We start from the raw sequence: 16,343 nt of genomic DNA, 5'->3' as shown, positions 1-16,343 counted from the left end.
GGTGATTAATGATAAAACCTGTTGGTACAGTATACTTCATCTTTACTCAGATGCCCCTTGTGGCCCCTGGGTCCATGATGAGTTCCCCCATAGTTTGGCATCAGTGACAGAAACTCTCTCAGTGTGTTTAAGCTCCTTGTTTTTTTTTTTGAGGGATTTAAAGTTCAGTGAGATGAATCAGAGTCTCAGGTTATATAAAAACTTCCACATTTTTGTTTTGCAATTCATCCTTTCTTCTACATGTATTTCTGTCATCTGGTTGACTCTAAAGTTTTCAAACTCCCTTAAGTACTCTGCTGTTTTATTTTAAAAACTCTGGGGTTGTGTTTTATTTTGAAAACTCCTAGTCTGAAGAGAAACTGAGACCTTTGGAGATGATTATGTAGTGGTGAATACAACATGGTAATGAATCACAAGATCACAAGTGTTACTGAGTGTTACTTGTTGTTGCTGCTGCTGTTGTTCACTTACAATCTGTATTTAAATGCTACAAATGTCTTTCTCAACAGAAGCCCCAAAAGGCAGGCAAAAAAAATAAATTAATTAAAATTAAGCATTATTTCATCAATATGTTTGTTTTTTTTCTCACAACCTGTATAAACACTCCAAGAGGCAAGTGATGGTTTAAATTTCTGAGTTATTAGAAAAATGATCATTCCTCAAAATATTTGTTTCAATTGCCTTCGGGACTGCTCCAGAGACCAAAAATAATTATTATTATAATAATTATTTTTTCCCCTTGAAAAAACAAAAACAAAAAACCAAACACACAAGAAACCATACAGGAAGGATCTAGCTCTTCATTGAAAACATAATAGTCTCCAAGCAACCAACTCTGTGCAGAACATTCAGTATGTTTCTTTTGTATATAACATGATCTGATCAATACATTGCGCATTGATGTCAAACTAATATCAGAGTTAATTCTAGGGGGTTAAGTCGTTATTATTTGACAAGGGCTACACATATATGGAAAATATGAAGATATGTTTTCACCATGTCAGCAGCTGCAGTGATGCTTTAGTGATAATTTGCGTCTAAAATAGAACAAATTCATTTATGATGAAAAATAAATTCAACTCTTGGGGCGCCATTTAGCTCAGTGGGTAGCCCCGATTCAAATCCTGCATCAGGTGGCCCCTTTGCTGCATGTCATCCCCCCTCTCTCTGCCTCCCCATTTCCTGTCTCTCTCAACTAACCTGTCAATTAAAGCCCCCCGCACACACACACACACACACACACACACCACTCTGAAAACTTGACACTCTGTTTAGAGACACATAGCTGCAGTAGTAGAGACACACATGTAACATAGGCACCATGTTCCCAGCCTAAAGTTCTTGGTTGCACTGTGCAGGAGCTCCAACGACACAAGAATGTGATTCAGACTGAATTATAAAGCAACATTATAAAAAGAACATGATGGAAAACATTGACAGTGATCATGTTGTTCTTCCCCTCCTCGGCTCTGACACTTTAATCATTTCATCATCAGAGTTCTCAATCATCGAGCCGCTCCGTCTGCTCAGCCTGTTGCAGATGAGGCAGCAGATGATCCGATGAGCTCCGGCTTCCCCGAACGTGGCTGTCAGTCTCTCTCTCTTTTTCTCTGTGTGTGTGTCTGTTGGTTTAAGATGCACTGACAGCAGCCTGCTGTTTTACTGTTTCCCTGTGGTTCCGACACAGCATCATGTCTATTTCCTCAGCCTCGTGTGATTCTTCAGCGTGTGTGTGCATGTCTGTGTGTAACTCATCAGTTTATGATGTGTTCTGGCAGTACCCTGCTGTTTTAGTACCTTCCTGTGGCTCTGACAAAGTGTCAAGTCTGTCTCTCCGCTGTGTGTTTTTACAGTTGTGAGTGTGTGTGAGTCAGGCTCCCTGCTGTTTGATGGCCTTCCTTTGCTGTTTTCCAGTTCTCTGTCAGTCGAAGGCTCTCTTTCTCTTTTGTTCCTCCTCCCTCTCTGTCTGTCTCCTCCTCCTCCGCAGCCTCCATAACTCCACCTGAAACAGAAACACACACTTAAACTATGGAATACTCAACCACCACTCAATCACTAGTCATTAAAGCGACAATTAATTTGCACAAGACTAACTTATTCTGGAAAAAAATGGGTTCAGCCACAGAGGAGGAGGAAGTAGTGTGATGGGACAGAAAAGTTCACAAGATGTCCACTCACAGACCGATAGTCAGTCCTTACATCCATTTATTTTTTAATGTGAAGTTAGAAGCTGCAATTAAAGATAGACTGTGTCACAACACTGGACAATCCCATTTCAAAATCTCAGTCTCAAAGTTTCTTAATGCATTTAAGTATTAATTAAAATTGAGCTGACACCCAATAGATTTAAAAGTGGAGTAAAAATATAATCCTCTCTGTTGGATTGGATAAGGACACATTTGAAGGACCCTTCAAAGTGAGACAGTATTCCCTGAATTAGGATACAGCTTTTGTTTGTCATCATAATATAACCCAGCTAGCATGCTAACATTTGGTTGTTCATTTTTTGGTTGTTTAAATACCGTAGTTTAGTTGTTTATTTTACATGTAATTAATTGTTTTCTTTTCCCCATTTTGCTTAATTTTCAGATGGATCCAAACTGTCCAATCATACAGTATAACTAAATAACTGACTAAAAAAACACCTTCAGGGAAAAGTTTGTGTCCTTGCACCCATTTACAGATACAGCTGCTCATTACAGGCTGACACACACAGCTCCCAGTACTAGGCGGTGCTGTTGCACACACACCGGGTGTTATGGCAGTAAGTAAAGGGCTAACCTAAAAAATACATGAGTTCACTCGACACTCGTAGTTCTGGAATTGAGTGCAATAAAACCTTTGTGAGTAAAAAGCCTTGATCAGCAACCCATTCAACCTGCAGAGAGTAAGATTAGAGACATGCTGCTGCCCACATAAAAACGAAAGAGTTAATCAATTTACTCCAGTGTACAGATCACCGGGGATTCAGGAGGGTCCAGGTCCAGGTTCAGGTCTATCTACAGGCTATGACACTGCCTCATTGCTCAGTGTTCATCATCACACATACCTGCAGGTTTATGCAGACATATGAACATCTTCTGTCCTTTAGAGTGAGATGAGAAACCTGTCACTTCAACTGAAGTCAGACTGTCATTTCATTATGTTTCTTCATATTTTGAGTTAAATAACAGACACAGACACAGACTGTTAAGAGCTTCTGTGGGCTTTTGCCATGTTGGCAGAGGAAACAGTGAGTTGGCCGCTCCAGTCTTTATGCTAATCTAGACAGAAAAGAAGAGTTGAAGGATTTTCAAATATTCAGAGAATCCAGCTCAGATTTACTACTGTTCCTTTGGACGTGAACTGTGGAAACCCCAGGTATGTAAATCAAACCCACTGGATTTAAAATATTTAACTCAGTCTTTGACGGATGCCTCACTTCCTGTTCAACAGCGGACACGTTTGAGGCCAAAATAATCTCCAGCATTGCAAAAATGTGATGAACATTAACTTCTCTTGACTCAGACTCAGAAACCGTTTAGAGTTTAAAAATGAGAGTTTGAAATGAGAAAACTACTAACTCTTAATCTGCCAGACCCACAGCCACACATGTGACTTAACATTTCTGTCTCTCTCTGTGTGGTGTTATTGTCTTTCCCCATCTCATCTATATCCTATGAAGCCCCGCCTCTACTCTGTCTCTGATTGGCTTGACCCAGATGTTCTTCTTTGGTGAATGTGGGTGTGAGAAACCTACAAACAAAAGGCTCAAATGTCTATCATCACCAACACACCCTAAAAGCTTGTTCAACGTCAAGCTTAAGTACAATGAATTATTACAAAATATTTAAGTTCGGCTGCAGGGTCAGTTACGTTAAAACATAAATCAAGTGTGTCAAGCAAGCAGGCATGTTCACAGGTTAGAGCAGACACACTGCCTGCATGAAAACAGCAGGAACATAGAGCACAATCACACATCATCAACAATTTTAGGATTATTTTTTGAAGCAGGTACATTCAGAAGAGTGCATGTTTATCACAATGCTTTTAAACTTTTAGGCCCATGGGACAAATGAGTTCAGTTTCAGAGATCGTTGAAAAGAGTTCCAGGCGTGAGCAGCAGAGAAAGTGAATGCAGTTCTACCGAAAGCTGAGTCTGTCCAGGGAACATGAAGTGTTAGATAATCATATGAGCGTGTTGGGTAATTTTGAGATGGCCAGCTCAGTGTGAAACCTGTTAAGACTTTATAGATAAAAAGGTAGTAATGTATGTCTCTTCTGTCTGATAAGGGTGCCCATCCTACTTTCTTGTGCAGTGATGGGTGGATACTGGATCAAAACTGGTGTCCATTCAGTTCTGTAGGAGTTGCTTACCTAGTGTAAAAATTTCTAGCTTCCAGGTGTCTTACGTGTTATGCGACCCACTGAATATGCGCAATAGACTCATTCCCACCATGCATCTAAGCTATGAGGACGAGCAAGCAGGGATTTGGCCCCGCCTGTTCATAAATGCTATGCTAGTGGACTTAATGGATGAGATTTACGACTTTTACAGGGTTCACACAGGGCTGGAAACCATGGGTCTCTATAAATGGCAAACCAAACAAACAATAAAGATCAGTAAGAATGTATTAACGCTACAATGGCTGATACCATGATGAAAGCTTCATAAAGCCCCAGTTCTACTCCTACATGGACACATACAGTACTTGGACACATTGACCTTATTAAACTATGTCCTATGATCCTGTCACCTGGACTGTCCAGGTGACAGGATCATAGGACATAGTCCAGGCTGGACAGCCCGCAACCTTGTCACTATAGGGTACACACACCCTCGCATACTCATATACATATAAATATAAAACGTAATACATATATAATATTACACAACATAGCTATCCTATTGATGTGATGTCTGAGCCCAACATTTGGGTGACATTCTTTTATTGTGACGACCAAGTTGCCCCTCGGCTCATCAAACCAGCATGTTGGCAAAACACAGATGCTCAGCACGCACAGTCATGACTGAGAAAGTTAGACAGAAAAACTGCTGCATGCGCTCAGTAGATCATCCAAGATCAAAGGCTGCTCTCCATCTATCACTTTAACTGCCACAGCACACAAACACATAAACAAAAAGGGCGGGTAGGATTGTCTCTGACCTCTTTCACCCCACCCACTGCCTCCTCCAGCTTTTGTCCTCTGGGAGGGGCTGCAGGTCTGCCTCCACCATAACGGTTTACGCTGTATTACCGACTCATGCAAGAGCTGTCGGAACGAGTAGTTTATTTGTCTGACAAGCTCAGAGCCGGGCCGCCAAACACGCTGTCTGCACAAGTTTACGACTCTGATGTGAGGATGAAGATAGAAGTAATAAAGGGAAGAGAAATGTGACAAGTGTGAATGACTGACGTGCAGGAACAATTGTTAGATAAATTAGTTCTCTGTAGTGAGTTTAACTGATCTCATCTCTTTCAACAGTCGAATTCCTGATGACAAAGGCTGGTTTTCATATATATATGTATATGTGTGGCAAGGCTTCATGATTAAAAGATGACATATTGTGTCTGATCTGAACAGGGCAAGAGAGAAGGGAAAAAAAACCAAACAAACCTGGGGGTATCAATAAAATAACCCCACACTATGGACAATAAAAGAAGAACGTGACTATACACAAGCAGTGTATCTTTAAATCACAAAACCAAACTGAAATGAGGCGGTCTATGTAGGATTTTATTTTGTGCCTGCCCTGACAGCATGTAACTGTAAGAGGGCAGCATTTTTCCTGACTCTTCTTCAGGGTCATGCTATTGCTGTGCATGCACACATATTATAAATCAGTCTCATCCTCAGCTGCAGCTCATTCTCTGGCTGAATCTCTGCACCTTTTTCAGACTGTAACTGCCAGAGGAGCTTTCAGTCAGTATGATGAATTATATCCAAGCTCAAACTGTGTGAAAATGTGTTAAAAAGCACTTTGGACAAAAAACAAAACAAAACAAAAGAAACCCAACTTCATAAAGACTCTTATGTAACTGTAACATAGACATGTGCTTTACATTACCGCCATTTCACATTTCTATCCTTTTGTTTAACCTGCATAAGAAAAAGCTCCAGATTCTCTCCCCTCATCACCTGATTTATACTTTAAACCCTCTGACCTTGGCTGCTTTAATCAGTGTCAGAAGGTTCACCCCTGACTCCAGACTGTGCCATAACTCAGTCAAATAGATTCTCATTAGTATGTCACTTATGTCTGTTCAGTTCAGCGCCAGTGGAAACCTTGATGTCCATGCTGCGGACACACTTAGGCTGTAACCACACTAAATTATCATAAATAAAAAATATATATAGAATATAGATATAAAAACAATCGCTGTCCACACCAACACCAATTTACATTAATGACAAAAAGTATGTTGGTGTCAGTCTGAACAGAAAGCAGTCTATTCTGTCTATTCTAGCCACATAAACATAGGAAAATACTTTCTGTTCAATGTGAAAGTAAATCAGTGATCACTGTCTACATCCTGGTACTACCTTTTTGTGGTTACTGCAAGTCTCTGTCCACTTATACAGTATGTCTTTGCTCTTAATTGGGCTGACAGAAGGGGAAGTACTGTACATGTCTCCTTAAACTAAAGTAAAATCCAGAGGATTAAAATTTAGGAAGTGTAAAATGTCAAGGATTAAAGTAATGTTTCAAAAAGGTTTTAAATGACTGGGCTCTGACTAAGTGTGTAGTTCTTGAAAGTCTTTGAAGGTGCCTCCATCAACTGGACATGTTAATCTATTCAGGGTAGCAGCCTCCTCTCTTTCAGTGGTACACCCTGCTGCTGCTGCTGCTGCTGCTGCTGCTGCTGTGTTTGGTCTCGTTCAAGGACACCACAGACTTGGTGATAAAGGACGGGTAGATGTAACCTCGCTGTTTTGGGAAGGGGACATACTGACTGAGTAACTTGCTGTTTAGTTTTCAGTCTCCTGGCTCAACCTATTAATTCCTGCTATCCCCTTATAGCAGACAAACGTATCCTTCACGCTATATTGGTTCTCAATTTACAATCTCTGTGAGGGAGACAGACTCCTGCAAGCTCCTTTCCCTGGAATGACCTAGAATCAAAAGCAGGCAGTTTCAGGGTTATTTGTCAAGTCCATTTCTCACTGTACGTAGATGAGTCACAGGGAAAGTGAAGACTAAGGAAGTGTGTACATCAAGTTTGTAAAGACAAGAAGACGCAGAGCAACAAGACACTTTTCACTGTCTACAAATGAAATCAGGAGATCACCTATTAAAACTCATGTTCAAAAAAAGCAGGGAGGTGGGTGAGTGGGGGGCTTTGTGTCATTTTCTGAAGCATATTTTCTTTTCAGAAGCAGGTACAAGTGTTGGAAAATACTTATTAGGGATGATGATGTAAAACCACTCACGTATAAATAGAACTAGTTAATAGGCAAGGCAAGGCAAGGCATCTTTATTTATATAGCGCATTTCATACCAAGGCAACTCAATGTGCTTTACATAAAGACAAAACATTAAAAAAAAGAAGCATAAGACAGAATAAAAACAAACAAAACACTAAAAACAGAGTTAAAAGCAAGAGCAAATAAAAGTAAAAGAAAAGAAAATAGATAAAGTTTTAAGTTCTCAGCTATAAGCACGTGAAAAGAGAAATGTTTTTAACCTGGATTTAAAAGTGCTTACAGTTGGGGCTGATCTCAGGTCTGCTGGTAGTTTGTTCCACTTGTGAGCAGCATCACAGCTAAATGCTGCTTCACCATGTCTGGTCTGAACTCTGAGCTCCACTATCTGACCTGAGTCAGTAGATCTCAGAGCTCTACTGGGTTTAGACTCTACTAACATGTCATTCATGTATTCTGGACCTAAACCATTCAGTGATTTGTAAACCAGTAGCAGAACTTTAAAATCTATTCTGTAGCTGACTGGGAGCCAATGTAAGGTCTTAAGAACCGGGGTGATGTGATCTGATCTCTTTGTTCTGGTTAAAACTGGAGCTGCAGCGTTCTGAATGAGCTGCAGCTGTTTGACCAGTCAGAAGACCGTTACAGTAGTCTAGTCTACTGGAGATAAAAGCATGAATCAGCTTCTCCTGATCAGTTTGGGACATAAAACCCTTCATTCTGGATATGTTCTTAAAGGTTGAATATGTAGAATATTTATCAAAAGCTATATTTTTAAAAAAAATAATACATCCACGAGGCGTTTTGAGGGCTACAGAATGAAAGTATTGCCTCTCCTTAAAAAAAAATTTTTTGTCTGAAATAATGTTTTAAAAAAAAATTTGACGGGCTCGACAATGACTTTCTGTCACGTTCTGTTTACATTCACCATTGAACTTTTTTTTTTTTTTCAACTTGACGAGAGCAGTGACAGCGGAGGCTCTGAGCGCAGGTTTGGTTTTCAGCAGCGGTGTGGAAGGCAGAGAGCCTCCACTCTCCCTGTAACAAGCTAAAAGTCATTTATTATGCTGTTAATGACGGTAAAAATGAAACTATGATGATAATTTCCTGCATAGTTCTCCTCCTCTGCTGTCCTCTGATCAGAACGGAGTCCCTAGCAACGGCCCGTTTTACATAGCAACGGTCTGGCGTTCTGTTGTTGTTCTGGTAATCCTACATAGTCAACCTTTAAGTTGATAAAAGGCTGATTTGGTGACTGATTTGATCTGGCTGTTGAAGGTCAGATCTGAGTCTATCAGATAATATGCAGATGATTTAGGATTATTCACATGCCATTACAATAACTTTTGGTAACACTTTACTTGAAGGTCTGATGATGATCATAAGAGTGACATGTCACAGTCATGGACATGTCATAAACATTATGTCAATGTCTACAAACGCGGGTGTTATGACATTGACATAATGTTCATGACCTTCAAGTAAAGTTTTACTGAACTTTTCAACTCCATTAATTACCCTCTCCAAAATCAGAAAGCCTGGTGGTAAACCAACAAAGTCACAAATCAAAATCATCAACAACTTCTCTCAACTCTATTCGCTTTTCACCGTGGGAAGAAAAAGGTATCACTCATTTTCATCATCTCTTCCAAGATAATCAGTTCCAGTCATTCAACACCTTAGCATGGCTATCAGAGAAACAAGGTCCTCCACTCGAAATCTGTAGTCAAATCCAAAACACACTACAACATCCAAGTCATTATCGTTGTTATCCTTATGTTGTTTTCTGTACTTTTTTTTTTACCATTATTATTATTATATATATATTATTGTTGTCATTATATCCTTCATGTCTGCAGAATAGGATTTTTGCTTGTGTAGTCATCATCTTTGCAGCACAGAGCACAACTATGTGACATAAAAAAACTACTTCTGTGGATTTGGATTTTGCACTTGGCAAAATTTCAATTTCAGTTATATTGACATTGATTACGCAGCCCTAGCACAGAACATCTAGCCATTCGTGTCTTTGGACAAGTTCACTCAATCCTCCCAGAGTCAGGACCAACAAAATTGAAGCAGCTTTTATTTTTGGTGGACGGAACTTCCTGAACACCTGAGCTCTGCTTAAATCTAAATATCTAAATATTGTGTTTTTCATTATTTGAACAGCCTTGTTTTTATTATCATTGAGTGCAGTTTTTAATGTCTGATTTGAATGTATCACCAGAAAGCGGTCTTGCTGATGAAGTCCTGGTCCATGAAAACAGCAGGACGGCTTTGTCAGTGATTGGACAGGCACAGATTTCATTATAGAGAACCATTAGAAAACAGCTTGTTTGTGGGTTTTGTGAGGCAAGACAAGGCAAGGCACTTTTATTTGTATAGCCCATTTTTACAAACAGTATAGGGCTTTACATAGCATCCTAACAACATCCTCTGCCCTTAGACCCTCACATTGACTGAAACCTTTTTAACCCTTTTAACAGGGGGAAAAATTGGAGAAACCTCAGGGTGAGCAACAGAGGAGGGATCCCTCACCCAGGATGGGCAGACGTGCAGTAGATGTTGTTATAGACAAGAAAACAATTTATGACAGAATATGAAAAAACATGGAGCGGGTGTGACCAATGAGCAACTATTAAATCCATATGACTGGAAGACGAAGGTGTGTGTTGTGCAGCCCAGTAAGTCAAATGTTTGTTATTTTCTCAATCTCAGTTCAGGCCAAAGAGTCCCTCTGTTTAACTACGATGATAAAACTATGATAACATCTTGTTATCAGAGTCTCCAGCTCTGCTTAAATCTGTGTACATCATGAGGCACATGTGTGCTTGTGTTTTGAGACATTACATAAACACCAGTGTCAGGGTTTGTTTAGTTGATGATTTTAGGGATCAGACGCTTTGACTTAGGTCCAGATGTAAGAATTTCTGAGATGTTCAAAGGCAGAAGCACACCACCCCCCAAATCAACAGTGTATTTGGTGTGCTGGAGACCACATCGACACTGTCACTCGTGCGCATTACACACATTATTGTGTGCATGATATGCTATAAATCAAGACTTTAAAATGTGTTTTTCTTCCTTTTTATTTCACAATAGACTGCAGAGCACATCCACTGACATTTAAAGCATCTGTACATTTAAATAGAAAAGGGGTAAATGTATGCAGAATATAGGTACAAGGCTAAGATGAATAAACAGATTCATCTGTTGCTTCTGCCCCATAAACAGAAGCATAACATCTGTTTATGGGGCTCTTTTTCAGGTCATGTGTGCAAGTTATTCTCCCAAATGAAATGAATGAAAAACAGGGATTACAGAATTAATAACTGTAATATGTGAAAGTTAAAACAAAAAGGACCTTTAACTATAATATCTTCATATATTTTTTCATTATATACATAACATAACATCATCAACTCATATTCTTATAGTGACTTTTTATTTCATTATTTCTGGAAGCAGGCACAATAACACATTTCACTGTGCATTGTGTATAATTATGCATGTGACAAATAAATGTAATTTTATCTTATCTTATGATAGGATCAACAATATAGACATCATAAACAAGATGTAAGTTTTAAAGGAGCTATTTGCTATTTGTTAGCATTAGCAGGATACAAGTTCATTGCTTTAGCAGAGTGGGTTATCAGGCTATTAATTAGCTAGTTGATTTGTATGATATGATACGTTGGTAAAGTGCATGGTTGCCAAGATACAGGGGGTGGGTCAACTAACCCACATGCTCATCCCATTCTCCCCTGGAGCAATGAACTTTGACACAGATAATGCTAAAAAAAATAGCTAATTTAAAGCATAATTTCCTGATTGGAGGGATGAACTGACCTGTGTTAAACATAATTCAAGTTTTACCGGTCGCCTCATTGCTGTGTTTTACTGAGGCTGGTGGGTGGCACAGAAAGTGAGTATTTTTTGCTGTAACACCAGGATCTGACTTCAATCAAATCCAGACCTTTGACTTTGTTTTGTTAAAGCTGTGGATGCTTTTCCAGGCAATGACTGTATATTTACTGAGGCATGCACTGCATGGTTTGTGTTTCTGGCTGCATAGCGTGTGTGTGTGTGTGTGTGTGTGTGAGTGTGTGTTATTTTCATAACTCCTTGCCCTAAGCCTGCACACATTTCAAATTTCCTCCAGTCTTGAAAAACATTTCCACAGTGTTCAGATATTGATGATTTCACTCAGACTTGTTTTAAACACTGGACTGAATTTGTTTTTCATCAAGGAAACCTGTTAAGTCCCTCGCTTTCATTTGTCAGCACAGGAAACTGCTTCGAGAAATTTACATTTGAAAAACAACACATTAACAAATCCAGTGGAAAACAACTTCTTTGTGTGTGATGATGGAGAGACTCAAGAGAACGATCTAAGGCTGTGTAAGGATGGAGTGTGTTGAAATAGGACAAGTTGAAATGACTTTAGCATTCTCCTCCTCCTGCCTTAACAGGGTTAAGCACACAACATTCATCAATGATATTGTTTTACTCAGTAAGTTATATCCAATAATCCACAATCTTTTAATTTGCTTTCCAGTGGTCCTCAGTTTGTGGGTTGCCACCATCCTCCGGGTCCTCTTGCTCACTCTCCATCTGACACAGCATGTAGACCATCCTTAGGGTTGATTCTGACCAAAAACCTGTTAACAACATCACACCAGCCAGAGAGCAATGTAACGCTTTGGAACGTCCTGTCCTGCAACTTTTAGCTTCAACTCTACTGTTACGCATCTGATTATGATACAGATGTGCAGAGGGAAATCCACCTACCTCTGCACTGTTTCCAGTCTGCACACATGACTTTCGTAAGTGGACCAAGATGTGTACATGGGAAGCTGGTGAAGATTGCTACCCACGCTGACAGAGACAACAAAAACAAATAAAACACACACATACATACATGAAGCTGTAAAAACTTTTTACACACTGGACCTTTAAAACTTTGCAATGCAATGCAATGTAATGCAAAAAAATACTATATTTAATTTAGTAACTAACCCAACACTTAGGGAAAATTCATCAGCCACACCAGCACCTTGTAGTAGGGATGCCCTCTTCTGCAGCCAAAACAGGCACTTGTAGTACACTGAGAAAGAAGAGTGAAGGAGAGAGCGTTAAATAAGCTGCTGGATGAATTGTCATAAACGAATACAACAAAACACACATAATAATTATCATCTGCCATTACAATTGCCATGCTTTAGAACTAGATATCCCACCACTGCCTCAATAACTTTTAAATCAGTATAACATGAAGGATTCATTTTTTGCTGCTCAAAAACCCAACATTCAATGTTGGCAACAACTAGCGAGAGTCGGAGAGAAAGGGAGAATTGGCAGTACTGGTCGAGCAAGCTTAGGAGTTAATGAAGAGAGGGAGCAGGGCTTTTTATTATGAAACAGGGAAATAATATATCATTTTCTGATTTATCCACACAATCCTGTGGGAAGTTGCCCCATAACCTGGCATTGTCTGAATGAATTCACAGCCGGCAGCGTTTGGGCAAACAGGCTAAACGAGAGAGTCCCATGCCTCAAGCACTACACTACATTACACCATCACGGTTAACATATGTAACCCTTTGACTGAGTTAACTTAACTACACATCAGCTAACTAGACAACGCTACACATTTACCAAATATTTTAGTATTAAATAATGATTTTTCACAGACAAAAACAACAAGATCTGTACTGACTATCGGATGTCTTGCTATTCATTCATAATTGGAGTAGATAGCAACGTTATAGCTGGTTAACTTCCCAGCCTCAACCAGCACTAAAAACATTCTTGTGATGCTCTACTAGATTGAATTCTACAAACATTTCGCATGACAAAATACAGTAGAATAAAGCAAACTTACAGCATTTCCAGAAATCGCAGTGACTCTCGTCTGGTGAGAATCTGGACAGGAGCAGAAATTCACCACAAGTCCAGTGGTCTGTGATGTGATGTCAGGTATTTTTCATTTCAAGCAAGAAGCAATACTATAATATTGCCATGGCACGTTACAGCAATCCTAAATTATACTTCATTATGTCTGAGACAAGAAAAATACACCACAAGCTACAGAGTTTTAAACCCATATATATATATATATTTTTTTTTTTTTTTAAATCTGATATTAAACTTTACATCAAAGTCTTTGAAGAAGAAGAAGAAGCATCTTGTTTTTGCAGCAGGAATAACTGCATCATTTTTATGTGTGCATCAACAAAACACTGTATCAGTCAAAACAAAGAGGATTCATGGAGAACTCACCTGGCCTTTACAGTTAGACAGACTGGTTAGATTGAGTGTGTTCGCAAAAACACTCACCTCTCAGGGGTGGATGGAGTCCATCTCTGGTGATAAGCGACTGTTTTCCTGAACAGAACAGAAAAACAGAGCAGAGTTTTGATTTGATTTGATTTGGATCCCCATTAGCTGATGTAGTTTACATCAACTATTCTTCCTGGGGTCCGATCAGTGTAACAATAAAAATAATAAGATAAAAATAAAAATACAATTCAGAAATACACAGTCCAAACATAACAAAAGATTTACATAGACAACTACAGTATATAAAATCAACAGCATATAGTCAATAATCTAAACATCTAATCAGATATCGGATATAAGATATAGGGACACATGTGATTCTGTGAGGAATCATCACACATATACAGTGTCAAAACACACACTCAGATACAGCGACACACACAGGAAATAGATCATTTATGGGTACATTACAACCTTTTGTGAGCTGTCATTAGGTGTTTCTTCACCTGTTTTTTGAAACTGACCTTGCTCTGGGTTTTAGAGATGTGACCCGGAAGAGAATTCGATTCAACAATGGCTCTGTAGAGCACTGTTTGTTGTTTGAAGTTGGTTTTTGCTTTTGGAACACAGTATTTACCACTAATTGCATGTCTGGTGGGATATGAGTGTGTATCAGCACTGAGTGTAAGTTGTTCATATAGACAATCAGGGATTTTAAAATAATAAATGTCTCTCACAAAGGAGATTAGAGATGATTTTAACCTTGCATCTACTTTCAGCCAGTCAAGTTGGACATGCATGTCATTAATGTTGGATCTTAAGGTACAGTCAAGGGCAACGCGAGCTGCTCTGTTTTGAGCCCGTTGTAGCTTCCCTAAATTAGTTTTCGATGTTCCCGACCACACCATCGCACAGTAATCCAGTTGTGACAGTACCAGTGTTTGCAAGACTAATTTTTTCAACTTTGTTGTTAAGAAATGAGAGCATCTCTTCACTATGGAAATGTTTCTCCCCATCTTTTGTGCTAGTATATCTGTGTGATTTGACCATGACAAATTGCAGTCTAGGGTTACCCCAAGGAGTTTAGTCTCCTGTACTTGCTCAACAGCCATATTATTGAGGATTAGATCCATCTGGGGACTGGAGGTCAAAGTGTGTTTTGACCCAAATAAGATTGTTGATGCTGTGAGTGTCTGAGCTCTCTGAGAAACTGGCCTCAGAAGATGATTCATGTAAAGGTTTAGGACGCAAAGAAAAGTCACATAGATAAAAGAAAATGTAATCAAACAGTCTTCCATCATTAATCTCCTGTCAATCAATACAATTTCAGTTTCCTAAACTCAATTAACAGCTGTCACACCCTGTACTGCTCCCAGAGTTAGGATCAGACTCAAGTGTCTTGTTGTCTCTTGACTGCTGCTTCAGTTACATTAACATACAGAAATATATGAGGTAATAGAGGAAAATGCCAGGTTGTTCATGGCAGGTGCGACCTAACCCTGATTGGTGTTTACAGCATACGGCAGTGTCCATACTGGACTGGGCTTACTGGACTGGTACCTGCAGTATAGACTTGCAGGAAACATCTTGAGATCATTGAGTCCCTGATTAGTCTGTAACCACTTCACAGATGCTCATACGCTGCAGCTGCTGAACAGACCTAATCTCTCCATCAGTCCTGTGTGTGTGCTTATTAGTGAGACCTTTGTTCACATCTGGCACTGATGTCTGGATGGTCTTACCTGCGCTTGTTGAATTTTACCTAATTACTAGTGGTTGTTTTGTGAACTGTACAGCTGAGTGACTACACATGTCCAAACCATCCATTCACTGCGCACAACCAGTATAGAAAATAATGACAATGGGACAAAAAAAACACACAGACAGAACAATGGGATCCTGAACCTATAACCCCAATCATCAGGATATCTGATATCCTGATGATTGGGGTTAGGTTCAGGATCCCATTGTTAATGTAAATTTAAAGCAGAAGTAAGCAATATTTTTGTGTTAATATAAGTCTTAAATAGTTGTATCTTCCCACAGCAATCACTTACATAGAGTGTTTGGACTGAAACACGGGTCTGTCAGTCACTCTGCTCTGCTCTGAGCCCAGGAGAAAACTTTTCTTGTATCCTACAAGTTTTATCCAATGAGGAGAGAGAACGGCATAAAGGGCTGTGTGTGCAGCCAAGGGATGCGCCTGAATGTGGTGACGTAGGGACGAGGACCAATAGATCCATGACGAGGGCGGGGGCTGCTAACTCCATCGGCTGACAAGACGTTATGGTGCGTTCAAGGCAGCCCGTAACTCGTGTTTTTCCGACCTGTGAAGTCGTACCAGTTCGATGACTTTCACAGGTAAAACAGGTCGGAGAAACGCGAGTTGCGGGTTGCCTGGAACGCTACAAAGTCTTAAGTTGTGACTTGAAGAAAACTTACGGTTTCAAAAGCCTGCCTGGAACGCAGCATTAGCCAAAACGACCGGATCGCTTACTTCTGCTTTAATGTAAATTTAACATTTCCACACATGTTCAACAGATATGGTAATGTTAAACACAGGACTATACAAATTACAGTTTATGTAAAAATAAATAAATCAAAGAGTTATGAGTTATCAAGATTGCTTGGTGCACAAAATACAAGAGAAG

The 16,343-nt window shown here is 39.5% G+C and overlaps 2 protein-coding genes across 3 annotated transcripts in view; both read right to left on the bottom strand.

Annotated features, from left to right (window-relative positions):
- The window catches only part of golt1a (golgi transport 1A), a 277,908-nt gene that overhangs the window by 29,290 nt on the left and 232,275 nt on the right, over positions 1–16,343 (bottom strand). The gene's annotated exons all lie outside the window — the stretch shown is intronic.
- raly (RALY heterogeneous nuclear ribonucleoprotein) overlaps positions 1,738–16,343 on the bottom strand; it is an 80,531-nt gene continuing 65,925 nt past the window's right edge. For both annotated transcript variants that reach the window (XM_085776668.1, XM_085776669.1), the window contains exons 8-9: positions 13,750–13,797; positions 1,738–2,002 (exon numbers count right to left, since the gene is read on the bottom strand). In XM_085776668.1, the coding sequence (XP_085632794.1) occupies positions 13,753–13,797 (45 nt within the window). In that variant the 3' untranslated portion in view covers positions 1,738–2,002; positions 13,750–13,752. The remainder of the gene's footprint in view (positions 2,003–13,749; positions 13,798–16,343) is intronic.

The sequence above is a fragment of the Trachurus japonicus genome, chromosome 5, assembly GCF_045865225.1.
Source record: "Trachurus japonicus isolate A0001 chromosome 5, Traja_1.0".
Lineage (NCBI taxonomy): Eukaryota > Metazoa > Chordata > Actinopteri > Carangiformes > Carangidae > Trachurus > Trachurus japonicus.
This window is presented reverse-complemented; position numbering and strand designations above follow the sequence as displayed.